Here is a 17,120-nt window from a genome sequence, read left to right as displayed (position 1 = left end):
TGAAAAGCAGGAGCTTAGGGTAGTATTCTCTGGGTTGCTGCCTGTGCCATGCACCAATGGGGGTAAAAGTAGGATAATTGGTGCAGGGAGCAGGGTTTCAGATTTCTGGATCATTGGGATCTCTTCTGGGGAAGGTGCGACTTTTACCAAAAGGATCTGAACCCAAGGGAGGTCAATAACTTTATGGGTAGGTTTGATAGAGCTGTTAGGGGAGGTTTTAAACCAATTTGACGGGGTGGGGGGGGCGGAATGGGAAGCTGAGTGATAGGGCTGAGGATAGGACAGTTGGTATACAAACAGAGGTAGTGTGTAGTCAGATTGTCAGACAAATAATAGGGCAAAATTGCAGTCAGTGGGATGAGTTGAAGTGTAATGGGGCAAAATCAAAAATGGTGATGAATACAGACAAGGGCGTGTTACATTTAAGGCAGGAGCAGAATTAGGCCATCTGGCCAATCGAATTCAATCATGGTTGATCCTCTTTTTTCTCCCCATCAACTCCAGTTCCCGGCCTTCTTCCCATAACCTTTGATGCCATGTCCAATCAAAAACCTATCAATCTCTGCCTTAAATACACCCAACAACCTGACCTCCACAGCTGCATGTGGCAGCCAATTCCACAAGTTCACCACCCTTTGGCTAAAGAAATCGCTGTCTTGAAAGGACACCCCTCTGTCCTGAGGCTGTGCCTTCTTGTCCTTGACCCTCCCACCATGGGAAACATCCTTTCCATTTTGAATTTGAATGTATGCAGTATATGGAATAAGGTCGATTATCTTTAGTGCATTTAGAGATTGGCAGGTGTGACGTTTTGGGCATCACTGAGTTGTGGCTGAAAGAAGATCATAGTTGGGAACTTAACATTCAAGGAAGTACATTGTATCAAAGGACAGGCAGGTAAGCAGAGGGATTGGGGTGGCTCTATTTGTAAAAAAAATCATATCCCTAGAAAGAGGTGACAAGATCAGAAGATGTCAATCTTTGTGGATAGAGTTAAGAAACTTTAAGGGGAAAAAGACCCCGCTAGGAGTTTTATACAAGCCTCTGAGCAGTAGTCAGGATGTGGGCTACAAATTACAATGGGAGATAGAAAATGCATGTCAAAAGGGCAATGTTACGATAGTCATGGGGGATTTTGATATGTGGATAGATTTGGAAAATTGGTGCTGGATGCCAAGAGGAAATTTCTAGAATACCTGCAAGATGGCCTTTTAGAGCAGCTTGTGGTTGAGCCCAGAAAGGAAAATGGTAATTCTGGACTGGGTAACACACACAAAACTGCTGCAGGAACTCAGCAGGCCAGGCAGTAGCAGAAAAGAGTACAGTTCACATTGCATTTCAGTACAGTCGACCCATAGAAGCTGCCTGGCCTACTGTGTTCCCCTAGCGTTTTGTGTGTAGAAACATAGAAAACCTGCAGCACAATACAGGCCCTTGGGCCCACAATGCTGTGCCGAACGTGTACTTACTTTAGAAATTACCTCTGGTTACCCATAACCCTCTATTTTCCTAAGTTCCAAGTACCAATATTTCCAAGTTCCAAGACTTCCAATATAACTCGGAGTCCTGCCACGTGCAGAAGTTCGCTGATGACACGGCCATAGTGGGGTGTGTCAGGAATGGACAGGAGGAGGAGTATAGGAAACTGATACAGGACTTTGTGATATGGTGCAACTCAAACTACCTGCGTCTCAATATCACCAAGACCAAGGAGATGGTGGTGGACTTTAGGAGATCTAGGCCTCATATGGAGCCAGTGATCATTAATGGAGAATGTGTGGAGCAGGTTAAGACCTACAAGTATCTGGAAGTACAGTTAGACGAGAAGCTAGACTGGACTGCCAACACAGATGCCTTGTGCAGGAAGGCACAGAGTCGACTGTACTTCCTAAGAAGGTTGGTGTCATTCAATGTCTGTAGTGAGATGCTGAAGATGTTCTATAGGTCAGTTGTGGAGAGCGCCCTCTTCTTTGTGGTGGCGTGTTGGGGAGGAAGCATTAAGAAGAGGGACGCCTCACGTCTTAATAAGCTGGTAAGGAAGGCGGGCTCTGTCGTGGGCAAAGTACTGGAGGGTTTAACATCGGTAGCTGAGCGAAGGGCGCTGAGTAGGCTACGGTCAATTATGGATAACTCTGAACATCCTCTACATAGCACCATCCAGAGACAGAGAAGCAGTTTCAGCGACAGGTTACTATCGATGCAATGCTCCTCAGACAGGATGAAGAGGTCAATACTCCCCAATGCCATTAGGCTTTACAATTCTACCGCCAGGACCTAAGAACTTTTTAAAAGCTATTATTAATGCTTTTTGAGATAGTGATTTAGATGCATATCATATTTTTTTACTGAGTTAAGTATTGTATGTAATTAGTTTTGCTACAACAAGTGTATGGGACATTGGAAAAAAAAGTTGAATTTCCCCATGGGGATGAATAAAGTATCTATCTATCTATCCTATCCAGGAATCCCTTAAAAGACCCTATCACATCTGCCTCCACCACTGTAGCTGGCAGCCCATTCCATGCACTCACTACTCTCTGCGTAAGAAACTTACTCCTGACTTCTCTGTACCTACTTCCAAGCACCTTAAAACTGTGCCATCTCATGTTATCCATTTCAGCCCTGGGAAAAAGCCTTTGACTATCCACATGATCAATGCCTCTCATCACCTTATACACCTCTATCAGGTCACCTCTCATCCTCCCCCGCTCCAAGGAGAAAAGGCCAAGTCCACTCAACCTATTCTCATAATGCATGCTCCCCAATGCGGGCAACATCCTTGTAAATCTCCTCTGCACCCTTTCTATGGCTTCCACATCCTTCCTGTAGTGAGGCGACCAGAATTGAGTGTAGTACTCCAAGTGGGGTCTGACCAGGGTCTTATATAGCTGCAGCATTACCTCTCGGCTCTTAAACTCAATCCCACAATTGATGACAGCCAATGCATCATATGCATTCATAGCCATAGAGTCAACCTGCGCAGCAGCTTTGAGTGTCCTATGGAATGGACCCCAATATCCCTCTGATCCTCCATACTGCCAAGAGTCTTACCATTAATACTATATTCTGCCATCATATTTGACCTACCAAAATGAACCACCTCACACTTATCTGTGTTGAACTTCATCTGCCACTTCTCAGCCCAGTTTTGCATCCTATCAATGTCCCGCTGTAACCTCTGACAGCCCTAAACACTATCCACAACACCCCCAACCTTTGTGTAATCAGCAAATTTACTAAACCATCCCTCCACTTCTTCATCCAGGTCATTTATAAAAATCACGAAGAGTAAGGGTCCCAGAACAGATCCCTGAGGCACACCACTGGTGACGGACCTCCATGCAGAATATGACTCGTCTACAACCACTCTTTGCCTTATGGATCCACAAAGCAATGTCCCCTTGGATCCATGTCATCTTACTTTCTCAATAAGTCTTGCATGGGGTACCTTATTAAATGCCTTGCTGAAATCCATATACACTACATCTACTGATCTACCTTCATCAATGTGTTTAGCCACATCCTCAAAAAATTCAATCAGGCTCGTAAGGCAAAGCCATGCTGACTATTACTAATCATATTATCTCTCTCAGGATAATCTCCATCAACTTACCAACCACTGAAGTAAGACTCACTGGTTTATAATTTCTTGGACTATCTCTACTCCCTTTCTTGAATAAGGGAATAACATCTGCAACCCTCCAATCCTCCAGAACCTCTCCCATCCCCATTGATGATGCAAAGATCATTGCCAGAGGCTCAGCAATCTCCTCCCTCGCCCCCCACAGTAGCCTGGGGTATATCTCGTCCGGACCCGGTGACTTATTTAATTTGATGCTTTCCAAAAACTCAAGCATGTCCTCTTTCTTAATGTCTACATGCTCAAGCTTTTCAGTCTGCTGTAAGCCATCCCTGCAATCGCCAAGGTCCTTTTCTATAGTGAGTACTGAAGCAAAGTATTCATTAAGTACCTGTGCTATTTCCTCTGGTTCCATACACACTTTTCCACTATCGCACTTGATTGGTCCTATTCTCTCACGTCTTATCCTCTTGCTCTTCACATACTTGTGGAATGCCTTGGGGTTTTCCTTAATCCTGCTTGTCAAGGCCATTTTGTGGCCCGTTCTGGCTCACTAATTTTATTCTTAAGCTCCTTCCTGCTAGCTTTATAATCTTCTAGATCTCTATCATTACCTAGTTTTTTGAACCTTTCGTAAGCTTTTCTTTTCTTCTTGACTAGATTTACAACAGCCTTTGTTCACCATGGTTCCTGTACCCTACCATCCTTTCCCTGTCTCATTGGAATGTACCTGTGCAGAATTCCATGCAAATATCCCCTTAACATTTGCCACATTTCTGCCGTACATTTCCCTGAGAACATATGCTCCCAATTTATGCTTCCAAGTTCCTGCCTGACAGCGTCATATTTCCCCTTACTCCAATTAAATGCTTTCCTAACTTGTCTGTTCCTATCCTTCTCCAATACTATGGTAAAGGAGACAGAATTGTGATCACTATCTCCAATATGCTCTACCACTGAGAGACCTGATACCTGACCAGGTTCATTTCCCAATACCATATGAATTACAGCCTCTCCTCTTATCTACATATGGTGTCAGGAAACCTTCCTGAATACACCTAACAAACTCCACTCCATCTAAACTCCTTGCTCTTGGGAGATGCCAATCAGTATTTGGGAAATTAAAATCTCCCAAGTCTGTTATTATTGCATCTTTCCAGAATCTGTTGCCCTAGCTGCTCCTCGATGACCCTGTTACTATTGGGTGGTCCATAAAAAAGCACCCAGTAGAGTTATTGGCCCCTTGCTGTTCCTAGCTTCCACCCACAGAGACTCCGTAGACAATCTCTCCATGACTTTCTCCTTTTGTGCAGCTGTGACACTATCTCTAATCAGCAGTGCCACGCCTCCACCTCTTTTGCCTCCCTCCCTGTCCTTTCTGACATTTCATCTGCCATTTCTTTGTCCCCTATTCCTACCTCACCAGCACATTTTCCAGTGGTCCAATATCAACTCTCACCTCCCTTTAACTCTTTATATAACTGAAAAAAACCTTTGGTATCCTGCTTTATATTTTTGGCTAGTCTGCCTTAGTATTTCATCTCTTCCCTTCTTATAGTCTTTTTTAGTTGCTTTTTGTTGGATTTTAAAAGCTTCCCAATCATCGAACTTCCCAGTGAATTTTGCTACCTTATATGTCCTTTCCTTGGCTTTTATGAGGTCCTTAACTTTCCTTGTCAGCCACAGTTACCTACCCCTGCCATTTGAGAACAACTTCTGTGGGACATATCTATCCTGCACCTTGTGAACTATTCCCAGAAACTTCAGCCATGTCTGCTCTACTGTCATCCCCACCAATATCCTCCTCCAGTCCATCTCGGCAAGCTCCTCTCATGCCTCTGTAATTCCCTTTATTCCATTGCGATACTGATAGGTCTGACTAATTCTTCTCCCTCTCAAACTGCAGTATGAAATCAATTATATTATGATCTCTGCCTTCTAAGGGTTCCTTTACATTAAGCTCCCTAATAAGGTTTGGGTTATTACACAACACCCAATCTAAGGTAACCTTTCCCTGAATAGGCTCAAGCACAAGCTACTCTAAAAAGCCATCTCGTAGGCATTCAGCTTGTGATCCGACACCAACCTGATTTTCACAATCCCCTTGCATATTGAAGTCCCCCATTACAATTGTGTCATTACCCTTATTACATGCCTTTTCCAGCTCCCTTTGCAATCTCAACCCCACATCTCACATCCTGGCTACTATTTAGAGACCTATATATGATTCCTATAATGGTTTTTCTACCCTTGCAGTTTTTTAAAAACTCTACTTAAAAGATTCAACATTCTCTGATGCTATGTCACCTCTTTCTAAAGATGTAATTCCATCTCTTACCAACAGAGGCACACTACCACCTATGCCTTCCTGCCTGTCCTTTTGACACAAAGTATATCCTTTCAGTTCTCTCTCATAGTCCAAAGACCTACAATTTGTAGCTTAATTGTTCATTGTAAATTGTCTTGTGATTAGACTGGGGTTTAATAGATGGGTTGCTGGGTAGTGCAGCTTGTTGGGCCAGAAGGACCTGTTCCCTGCTGTATCTCTAAATAAATAAATAATGTGGAATGCACAGTATAGATTGATCCCAAAGAAGTTGTTTCAAAAATGAGGATGAGGCAACCATGGCTGACAAAGGGAGTCAAAGACACCATAAAAACAAAAGCAAAAATTAATAGTAAGTTAGAGAATTGGGAAACTTTTAAAAACCATCTGGTCAACTAGAAAAGCCATGGGGGAGGGGGGAGAGATAAAATATGGAGGTAAGCTAGCCAACAATATCAAAGAGGATACCAAAAGGTATTTTCAGATAAAGAGTAAAAGAGAGGTGAGAGTAGATATCGGACTGCTGAAAAATGTTGCTAGAGAGATCATAATGGACAAGGAAATAGGGGACGAACTAAATAAGTATTTTCCATCAGACTTCACTGCAGAAGACTCTAGCAGTATGCCAGAAGTTCAATAGTGTTAGGAGGCAAAAGTTACTATTACTGAGGAGACGGTGCTGGGGAAACTTGAAAGGTCTAAAGGTAGATAAGTCACTTGGACCAGACGGATGACAACCCAGGGTTGTGAAAGAGGTGGCTCAAAAGATTGTGGAGGCATTAGTAATGATCTTTCAAGAATCACTGGACTCTGGCATGCTCCCAGCAGCCTGGAAAATTGCAAATGTCATTCCACTATTTAAGAAAGGAGGGAAGCAAAAGAAAGGAAACTAGTGGCCAGTTAGTCTGACTTCAGTGGTTGGGAAGATTTTGGATTCAATTATTAAGGATGAGGTTTCGGGGTACTTGGAGGCACATGACAAAATAGGCTGCAGTCAGCATAGTTTCCTTGAGGGGAAATCTTGCCTGACAGATCTGTTGGAACTCTTAGAAGAAATAACAAGCGGGATAGACAAAGGAGAGTTAAGGTTCCTAACTTGGATTTTTACAGAGGCCTTTAAAAAGGTGTCAGACATGAGGCTGCTTAACAAGCTACAAGCTCATGGTACTACAGGAAAGATACTAGCATGGATAAAACAGTGGCTGACTGGCAGGCAGCAAAGACTGTGAATAATGGGAGCCTTTTCTGGTTGGCTGCTGGTGTTTAGTGGTGCTCCACAGGGGTTGGTGTTATGACTGCTTTTCTTACATTATATGTCAATAATTTGGATGACAGAATTAATGGCTTCGTGGCCAAGTTTACAGATGTTACAAAGGCAAGTGGAGCAGCAGGTAGCTTTGAGGAAGCAGAGAATCTGCCAAAGGATTTAGGATTAGGAGAATGGGCAAAGAAATGGCAGATGGAATGTAGTGTAGAGAAGTGTATGATCATGCACTTCAGTAGAAGGAATAAAAACATAGACTATTCTCTAAGAGGGGAGAAAATTCAAAAATCCGAGGTGCAAAGGGACTTGAGTGTCCTCGTGTAGGATTCCCTAAAGTTTAACTTGCAGGTTGAGTCAGTGGTGAGGAAGGTAAATGCAGTTCATTCTGAGAGGACTAGAACACAAAAGCAAGGATGTAATGCTGAGGCTTTCTGAATATCTCTAAGACTGCATGGAGTATTGTGAGCAGTTCTAGGCCCCTTATCTAAGAAAAGATGTGTTGATATTAGAGAAGGTTTACAAGAACGACCTCAGAAATGATAGATAAAATAATTGGAACATTTGATGGCTTTAGGCCGGTCCTCACTGGAGTTCAGAAGAATGTGGGGATGGGAGGGGATCGCATTGAAACCTCTCGAATATTGAAGTTCTTAGATAGAGTAGATGTGGAGAGGATGTTTCCTATGGGGGAAGTCTAGACCAGAGGGTACAGTCTCATTATAGCGGGATGTCTGTTTAGAACAGAGATAATGAGGAATGCGGGTGCTGAATCTATGGAATTCACTTAGCTTTAGAGGCCAAATCATTGGGTGTATTTAACAAGGAAGTTGATAGGTTCTTGGTTAGTCAGTGCGTCAAAGGTTACAGCAAGAAGGCAGGAGAATGGGTGAGAGGGTTAATGAATCGGCCAAAATGGAATGGTGGAGCAGACTCAGTGGGCCAAATGGCCTGATTCTGCTCCTATGTTTGTGGTCTTATGGCCTTCATTTTTCTTTGACTAAGCCAATTCTGAATCAGACTACAGATTTTGTGGATCCTAGACATCTTAACCGCCTGGATGAACCTTCCATGAGGGACCTTGTTCAATGGCTTACTAAGATCATTGATAACTTTGTCACCTCCTCAAAAAAACTCAAGTGTGTAAGACGTGACTGCCTGCACAAAGCAATGTTGAATGCCCCTAATAATCCATGCTTTTCCAGATTTTCACAAATCCTATCCTGGAGAATCCTCACCAGCAACTTACCTAGCACTGATGTGAGACTTATTTGTCTGTAGTTTCCAGGATTATTCCTATTTCCCCTCTGTCTGCACAGGAGCACGAGCCAGAGGACAACCCAATTATAAGAGCTGTTCTTCCAACCTGCTTTGGAAACAAACCCCTGGCTTTGTTTGGCTGGTGCTAGCTGTGTCCTGGTCTGTGAGCTCCGCTTCCAATCCCACTCACACCAGACTTGCTTAGCTTTGCACTCCTCCTCCCAATCTCCACTTCACCTGTCCTGGCCTCCACTCTCCATACACCCAGTTCTGTATGTGACGTTGTCCACCCGCTCTGTGTATGAGACTGATTCCTGTGTGGCAGAGAGAACATCATGGATGTGGGAAGTATGAAATCTAATTAAAGATGGTCACAGTACTCAGCTGATTGCAGTTGATGATTGGACTACCTGCTCTTGTCCATCAGTCATCAAGTGTTACAATGAAACTCAAGTGGAGGCTGGTGATGAGACCCTCACAGCTGCTTATCATGAGAGTAAGGGCCATGAATTATTTATCAGGCTTCTCGTTGGTCTGCAGTGCTGATTCTATACTTTAGCTCAGATCGGGGGGGTGTGTGTGTCTGTGTGTATGTATGAGACTGTGTATGCGTTTGAATTGAATTGACTTTATTTCTTACATCCTTCACATATATGATGAGTAAAAATCTTTACGTTACATTTCCTTCTAAATGTGCAATCACAGTAATTTATAATAAATAGAACAGTCAATGTAATAGAGAAATACACTCAAATCAGTGAGTTAATCAGTCTGGTGGCCAGGTTGAAGAAGCTGTCCCGACCTGTTGGTCCTGGTTTTTATGCTGCGGTACCATTTGCCAGATGGTAGCAGCTGGAACAGTTTGTGGTTGGGATGACTTGGGTTCCCAGTGATCCTACGGGCCCTTTTTACACATCTGTCTTACTAAAAGTTCTGTATAATGGGAAGTTCACAACTACAGATGCGCTGGGTTGTACGTACCACTCTCTGCAGAGTTCTGTGATTAAGTGGGGTACAATTCCCATACCAGGCAGTGATGCAGCCAGTCAGGATGCTCTCAATTGTGCCCCTATAGAAAGTTCTTGGGATTTGGGAGCCCATACCAAACTTCCTCAACCGTCTGAGGTGAAAGAGGCACTGGTGTGCCTTTTTCACTACACAACTGTTGTGTACAGATCCGTGAGGTCCTCAGTGATGTGGATGCCGAGGACTTAAAGCTGTTTACCCTATCAACCCAGATCAATTGATGTCAATAGGGGTTAGCCCACCTCCAATCTTCCTGTAATCCACAACCAGCTCCTTTGTTTTTGTAACATTGAGGGAGAAGTTGTTTTCTTGACACCACTGTGTCAGAGAGATGACTTCTTCCCTGTAGGCCACTTCATTATTGTTTGTGTGTATGTGTGTGAATGTGTATGTTGATAAGGCTGCTATATCTCCTGGTGAGCAGAGACACAACAGTGAGACTACAGTGAAGTGTTCTGACCACAATTTCCACAGTGTGGAGATTAAAATCGAGCTGGAAATGGTGGTGTTGTATTCCTCAGTACAGTTTCATGCTATGCCTTGGCTCAGGAGTCTATGATAGACAGATCAAAGCCATGGTTGTTTCCATGGAGACCAGCCAGCTGGTGTAGTCAATATTTTAGGCTGCAAGTATTGTACAGAATTCTCACCGCAGCCCTCGCCAGAGAATGTTCCCTTTCACCCAGCTTTAAACATACGTAGGTTAATCCAGTGGACTGAAGGAATTGCACTGTTCATGGAGTGGCATGTCACACTGGAAAACACTGGGGGACACGGGGGTGCTGGGGATACTGGGGGGGTTACTGGTGGACATTGGGGAATGTGAGGGACACTGGGAAACACTGAGGGAACACTGGGAATACGGGGGAAACACTGAGGGAATGCTAGAGGAATACTGGGGGGTGCTAGGAATACTGAAGCAATGCAGAGGGGCACTGGCAGAATGCAGGGGAACACTGGGAATATGGGGGTACTGGGCAAATATGGAGGGGGTGCTGGGGAAACTGGGGGGAATGTCAGGGGGAGGACACTAGGGGCAATGCAGGAAGGGATACTGGGAACACTAAAGCAATGGTGGCGGGACACTAGGACCAATGGGGGATGCTGAGAATTACTGGAGGTCACTGGGAATGCTGGTGAATACTGAGGGACACTGGGGAAATGCTGTGGGGACAGTCGGAATAATGGGGAGTGTGGGGGGCACTGGGAACACTGGGGGATGCTGGGGTACTGGGAACCCTGGAGGTGTGGAGCACTGGGAACACGGGGATTCTGGGAGGGGCACGGGAACAGTGGGAGATGGGGGTGGTGCGAACACTGGGGTTGCTGGAAAGGGGCACTGGGGAAACTGGGGGGTGGGGGCTGGGAACACGGGGATTCTGGAAGGGGGCACTGGGAACACTGGGGGGGGTGCAGGGAGGACGCGGGATGCTGGGAGGGGTACTGGGAACACTGGGAGATGCGGGGAGGGGACTGGGGATGCTGGGGGATTCTGAAAGGGGGCACTGGCAACACTGGGGATGCTGAGGGAGGAATGATCAGGAAGCTTCTCTAGAATCTCTTCACCATGATAACATAACACCTTATGGAGAGGGTGTTGATGGGTGGGAGGCGGTGTTTCAAAGGGTTGGGGGGCTTGGTGGGGAAGATCAGTAGGTGGGGACAGATCAGCTGGTGTGGGTGGGGAGGGAATTAATGGGTGTGGGAGGGCTTCAGCAGGTGGGCAGTTTTGGCAGGTGTGGGGAGATCATTGGGTGGGGAGGGTGTAAGTGGGTTGGGAGGTAGTCCGAGTGTTGGACACAGGTGTCAAGCTGCAGTGCAGTAAATTCTATTGTGTTTAAAGTTTCCTGGTCCCATTGCCAGGAGAGTGTGTCTGCAGCATACTGAGCAACATTGCTGCAGCGAGGGTCTTTGTGAAGTATGTCTGTCCCTGTGCTGCTGGCTGTGTATGGAGATTGTTATGGGCACCTGGACTCTGCTTTGCTACCTGGAAGAGCTTCCCTGCATGTTCTGGTAAACGCAGCGCTTGTGTCTCTAGTTAATACCACTCCCTCTGTTAAAGGCTGCCATGTTTTATCTGTGACAGGTTGCCTCTCAGAAGCAGGCCGGAATGTGAGGATCCATCAACCGCTGGTGGCTGGTGAATGCACGATGGCAAGCGGCCCTGCGGAGCCAGGCTTGAAGGTCTGCTCTGACCGTCTGTGTCGGCCGCACGAGTTGAAGCACCTGACAGCCGAGGAATGGCAGCAGGATGGCAAGGAGGCCTGTCCGGTTGCCATGGATGCAGATCTCCTAGGCGATGGTGACGGCAACTCAAGTTCTGAATATGTGAACAACATGCCAGAGGAGGAGGACTATGAGGAGGGAGTGCCGGAGGAGGAGGGGGTGACCTATTACATCAGGTATTGTCCAGAGGAGGACAGTTACCTGGATGACATTGGATGCACAGGAGAGAGCTGTGAGTCTCACACTATCGTGGATGAGCACGAAGATAGCCCACAAACTGTGGAGTCTTGTGCAAAATCTGATGTCTGCCAAGCTGTGGCGAAGGGGTCTGAAGAACGTGTTGGTGTCCAAGGACCAGAGGACCCTGCAGAAACCCAAGCAGAAGCAAGCAGCGAAGGAACCCCATGGCGTTACTGCCCGTCACAGTCCAGCACTCAGTCCCAGTACCACCACAAATCAGAAGCAGAGCCAGAGGACGTGGAGGAGGACATCGACCAGATCGTAGCTGAAATTAAAATGAGCATGAGTACAAGCAGCTTAACCAATGGCAGCGAGCAGAGCCCAGGGGAGAGGGCTCCCACTAGTAAGTCAGACACAGACATTTGCAGCTCACACGTGAAGGAAGAGGGGTGGCCACGTCTGTGCCTGACCTCACCTTCTGAAGGAAATGATGAGGAGGCTCCCTTCAGTGGGAAACCTGGACCAAGGGCCTCAGATCCATGGAAACAGCAAAGCTCTGGACAGGTAGGAATTGGCCCCTCAATATCTCTCCACAATACCTCTCCTCATCTGCCTCCCTCCACTCCTGAACCAACTTGTGCTGTGATGTCTTTGCTTTTCACCTGACTTTGCCATCACTCATTTTTGGTCGGTTTTTGGCTTCATTTAGGGAGGGTCTGATCCAATAGACAATAGACAATAGGTGCAGAAGTGGACCATTCGGCCCTTCGAGCCTGCACCGCCATTTTGAGATCATGGCTGATCATCTACTATTAATACCCGGTTCCTGCCTTGTCCCCATATCCCTTGATTCCCCTATCCGTAAGATACCTATCTAGCTCCTTCTTGAAAGCATCCAGAGAATTGGCCTCCACTGCCTTCCGAGGCAGTGCATTCCAGACCCCCACAACTCTCTGGGAGAAGAAGTTTTTCCTTAACTCTGTCCTAAATGACCTACCCCTTATTCTCAAACCATGCCCTCTGGTACTGGACTCTCCCAGCATCTGGAACATATTTCCTGCCTCTATCTTGTTCAATCCCTTAATAATCTTATGTTGCAATCAGATCCCCTCTCAATCTCCTTAATTCCAGCGTGTACAAGCCCAGTCTCTCTAACCTCTCTGCGTAAGACAGTCCAGACATCCCAGGAATTAACCTCGTGAATCTACGCTGCACTTCCTCTACAGCCAGGATATCCTTCCTTAACCCTAGAGACCAAAACTGTACATAATACTCCAGGTGCGGTCTCACCAGGGCTCTGTACAAATGCAAGAGGATTTCCTTGCTCTTGTACTCAATTCCCTTTGTAATAAAGGCCAACATTCCATTAGCCTTCTTCACTGCCTGCTGCACTTGCTCATTCACCTTCAGTGACTGATCTTGGATCTACTTGGATCTACAGCTGGCTACCAGAGTAAGTGGCATTGGAACAGGAGTGGGAATAGAAGCAGGAGCCCAAATTATCCAGGGAGCAGGAGCCTTCCCTAATCCATTGGTCAGTGGGACAATAGAGGAGGTGTACATTTAGGAAGAGATTAAGCTGGGAGTCATTAACACTGACTGCTGATGTTTTGCAGATGCAACAGACTATCATTAAGGCAAATGGAATGTTGTCCTTCATGGTTAGAGGGATTGTATTTAAGAGCCGTGTGGTTTTGCTGCAACTGCAAGGGTACTGGTGAGCCACATCTGGTTGTCTTAATTGAGGAAAGATATACTGATGTAGAGGAGGTTTGCCAGGTTGATTCTGGAGATCAGGGGCTTCTCCTATGAGGTGAGATTGTCACCTGCAACTATACTCACTGGAATTCAGAGCAGTGAGAGGATATCTTATAGGAACATGAAATTAAGAAAGGAGCAGATGAGCACCCAGGTTGGTGTGGTCTCTCATTGATTCTGTGGATTTATTGAGTATGACCCAAAGGGCTATGGGTAAGCCTAGGTAATTTCTAAAGTATTGTGGGCCGAAGGGTCTGTATTGTGCTGTAGGTTTTCTATGTCTGTGTTTTCTATGGAATCAATCTCTGCATTGTATATATGTACTTCAATAATAAATTTACTTTGAACTTTGATAAGATAGAGGCAAGAAAGTTCTTACTACTAGTAAGTGAGAGTAGAACTAGGGGACCTAGCCTTAAGATTTAGGGTGACTAGATTTAGGCTGAAGATGAGGAGAGGCTGCTTTTCTCAGAGAGTAGTCAGTTTGTGGAGTTCTCTCCCCTGGGAAGCGGTAGAGACTTTCTCAGTAAATATATTTAAAACACAGATATATATTTGCATTACCAGCTGATCAAGGGTTATGAGAAAAAGGCAGGTAGATGGAGCTGTGTCCACAGCCAGGTCAGCCAGGATCTTATTGAACAGGTTCGATGGCCGACTCCTGCTCCTCTTCTTCATTTTGAAAGGGCATTTTTCCAAAAGAACCAAAAATAATACAGTGTAGCGATGTATTACACACAGCGCTGAAATAACGACACGCAGTCGGTAAGTCGTTTCGAGACTAGTTTATTCAAACTTTGCGGCGCTGGCATTTAATCCCTAGCGCCCGCCCTCTCCGGGCGGAAATGACGTCAGAGGTGCATTACCAAAGTCTCTCCCCGCGCGCGGGCTATTTGTGAGCCGGTTCGCCTGCGCAGAAAGTGGGTCACCACAACAGCATTTAAAGACTGGAAGTATTCAAATAACCACAAACGTTTAAGTTAAAACAGTTGAAAGAACATGTTGATTAACCAGTAAATGCAAGTTCTGTGATACCCGCCTCTGTCCCTTGGAGTTATTTATTCTGCATGGAAATGACTCAGTTGGCAAACCTATGCCAGGTCTAACCTGCTGGCCAGTATCTGGTGCACCCAGCATAGCTGCTGGATCCACAGGATTTGGGAGGACTCTGACACTGGGCCACAGTCAGAATAGAGCAGGTAAGACCTCTCTTCGGACTTCTTCAGTCTTTCAGATTTTAAAACTTGTGTTCACGAAAACAATATGCACTTTGTTGAAAGGGAGCTTTACATATCTCTAACGTGTGCTGACCCTGTTGTTGGGACGGTATAGAGTGCAATGACAGTATGGACAGTGCTGACCCTGTCGATGGGACGGTGTAGAGTGCAATGACAGTATGGACAGTGCTGACCCTGTCGATGGGACGGTGTAGACTGTAATGATGGTATAAATTATGCTGGTCCTGTCAATGGGATGGTATAACTGTGCTAACGTTATTGATGGGATGGGATGGATAATAATAACAGTATAGAATTTCCTGACCCTGTCGATCGGACGGTATAGACTGTGCTGACCCTGTTGTTGGGACAGTATAGACTGTAATGACAGTATAAACTGCTGTATCTGTCGATGGGACGGTATAGACTGTAAGACGGTACCGACAGTGCTGACCCTGTCGATTGGACGGTACAGGCAGTAATGCCACTGTCAATTGGATGGTACAGGCAGTAATGCCACTGTCGATGGGATGGTATAGACCAGGGGTGGCCAAACCGTGGCTCGCGAGCCACTTGCAGCTCTTTGGTGTTCAATGTGCGGCTCATGGAAATATGTTAGTTGACCTCTTTTTTTACCACGTGCTGCCATTGTGTAGAAATGAATGGGAAAGCATTTTGGCGATAAATAGAACCGTGGGAAATCCCTTGAGACTTAATTCCATCACTCAAGAGTTGGTGAGAATCGCTACGTGGCGCTGAAGACAGCTTGAAGACAGAGGCGCGAGTTTCAAAATACACGACGTAGATCTGCGTCGTTTGGCACTCAAAGTGTTAGTGAGTCTAGGCCTGACCTCACTCACGTCATGTACATTAACGCAGTGTATCACAGGACACTGAATTGTGCAGACCTGGTTGGTACACTGCAGATACAAGTTTTGTTTACAAGTGTCTGTGAAAATTTTGTGAAGGAAGGTGGCGTCATCAAATTGTAAGAAACAAAAATATGAAGATGAAAACAGACATTTTAAGCCACAGTGGGAGGAAGATTTTGCATTCACTGTTAAAGGAGGTAAACCGTTGTGTCTTATCTGCAATGTGCCACTCAGTCATTACAAAGCCAGTAATTTGAAACGCCACTATGAAACAAATCACAAAAACTTTTCGGCTGATTATCCACATAAATCCAAATTATGGAAAAACAAATTAACTGTGTTAAAATCATCTCTAAATAGCCAGCAGACATTGTTGACAACGTTCAGTAAGGAAGCCGATACCAACGACTGAAGCTAGTTTCGTTATGTCATGGAATATTGCTTGTGCTAAACGCCCATATGCTGATGGAAAATTTGTTAAGAAGAATATAGCTGAAGTTGTTGCAGTGTTAGATCCAAATAACACAAAACTTCAGCGACTAGTAGCACAAACACTAGTTTCACGCCACACTACAGACAGGCGTATCTCCCAGATCAGTGCTGATGTTGCAGGCAAAATGATGTAAAGAATTCCCTTGCATTCAGCTTAGCTCTTGATGAATCTACAAGACAACCTACAACTGGCAGTATTTATTCGTTATGTTTCCTCTGATGTAACTGTGAAAGAAGAGATGTTGGACTTGGTGGCATTAAATGAAACACTCGTGGTGTTGACATTAAAAATGCGCTTGACAGAGCCTTAACAAATGCTGATGTTCCACTGAATAAAGTCGTCAGTGTTGCAACAGATGGAGCACCTGCAGTGGTGGGGAAAAATGCAGGATTATTTGCACCTCATGAACACCTGGCAGCCAGATACTTCAAATATGAAGATGTTATGAAATCTGTTCTTGAAATTGTCAATTTCATACGCTTAAATGGGAAGACCCACCACCAGTTCAAAAATTTTATTGAAGAACTGGAGCTTGAAGATAAACCCAGTGATGTCTCTTTCTACTGCATTGTGAGGTGGCTGTCAACCAGCAATGTCTTGACTAGGTTTGTGGATCTGTTGGAGCCTATTATTACTTTTCTTAAAAAAAGATCCTATCCTCAACTGGAAAATGATGAATGGATGCAAGATCTGATGTTCATTACTGATATAATGAATCATCTAAAAACTCTCAACTTGGCACTCCAGGGGAAGGATAAGATTGTTTCTGATCTTACTCAGACAATCTTCAGCTTTCAGAATAAAATAAGAATTTTTCAAAGAGACATATTGTCAAGAAACTTCATTCACTTTCCCAATCTCAGTAGGAGAGTAAATACATTCCCTGATACTGAAATAAAAGACCACAAACTGGAAGAATAC

At 45.1% G+C, this 17,120-nt stretch overlaps 1 protein-coding gene across 3 annotated transcripts in view; it reads left to right on the top strand.

The window, feature by feature from the left end:
• Window positions 1–17,120, top strand: part of apba2b (amyloid beta (A4) precursor protein-binding, family A, member 2b) — a 781,711-nt gene that overhangs the window by 728,374 nt on the left and 36,217 nt on the right. For all 3 annotated transcript variants that reach the window (XM_073024735.1, XM_073024733.1, XM_073024734.1), the window contains one exon: window positions 11,540–12,423. In XM_073024735.1, coding sequence (XP_072880836.1) covers window positions 11,605–12,423 — 819 coding nt within the window. In that variant the 5' untranslated portion in view covers window positions 11,540–11,604. The remainder of the gene's footprint in view (window positions 1–11,539; window positions 12,424–17,120) is intronic.

The sequence above is a fragment of the Hemitrygon akajei genome, chromosome 21 (assembly GCF_048418815.1).
Source record: "Hemitrygon akajei chromosome 21, sHemAka1.3, whole genome shotgun sequence".
Lineage (NCBI taxonomy): Eukaryota > Metazoa > Chordata > Chondrichthyes > Myliobatiformes > Dasyatidae > Hemitrygon > Hemitrygon akajei.
The sequence above is the reverse complement of the archived record's forward strand: the minus strand, read 5'-3'. Positions and strand labels throughout refer to the sequence as shown.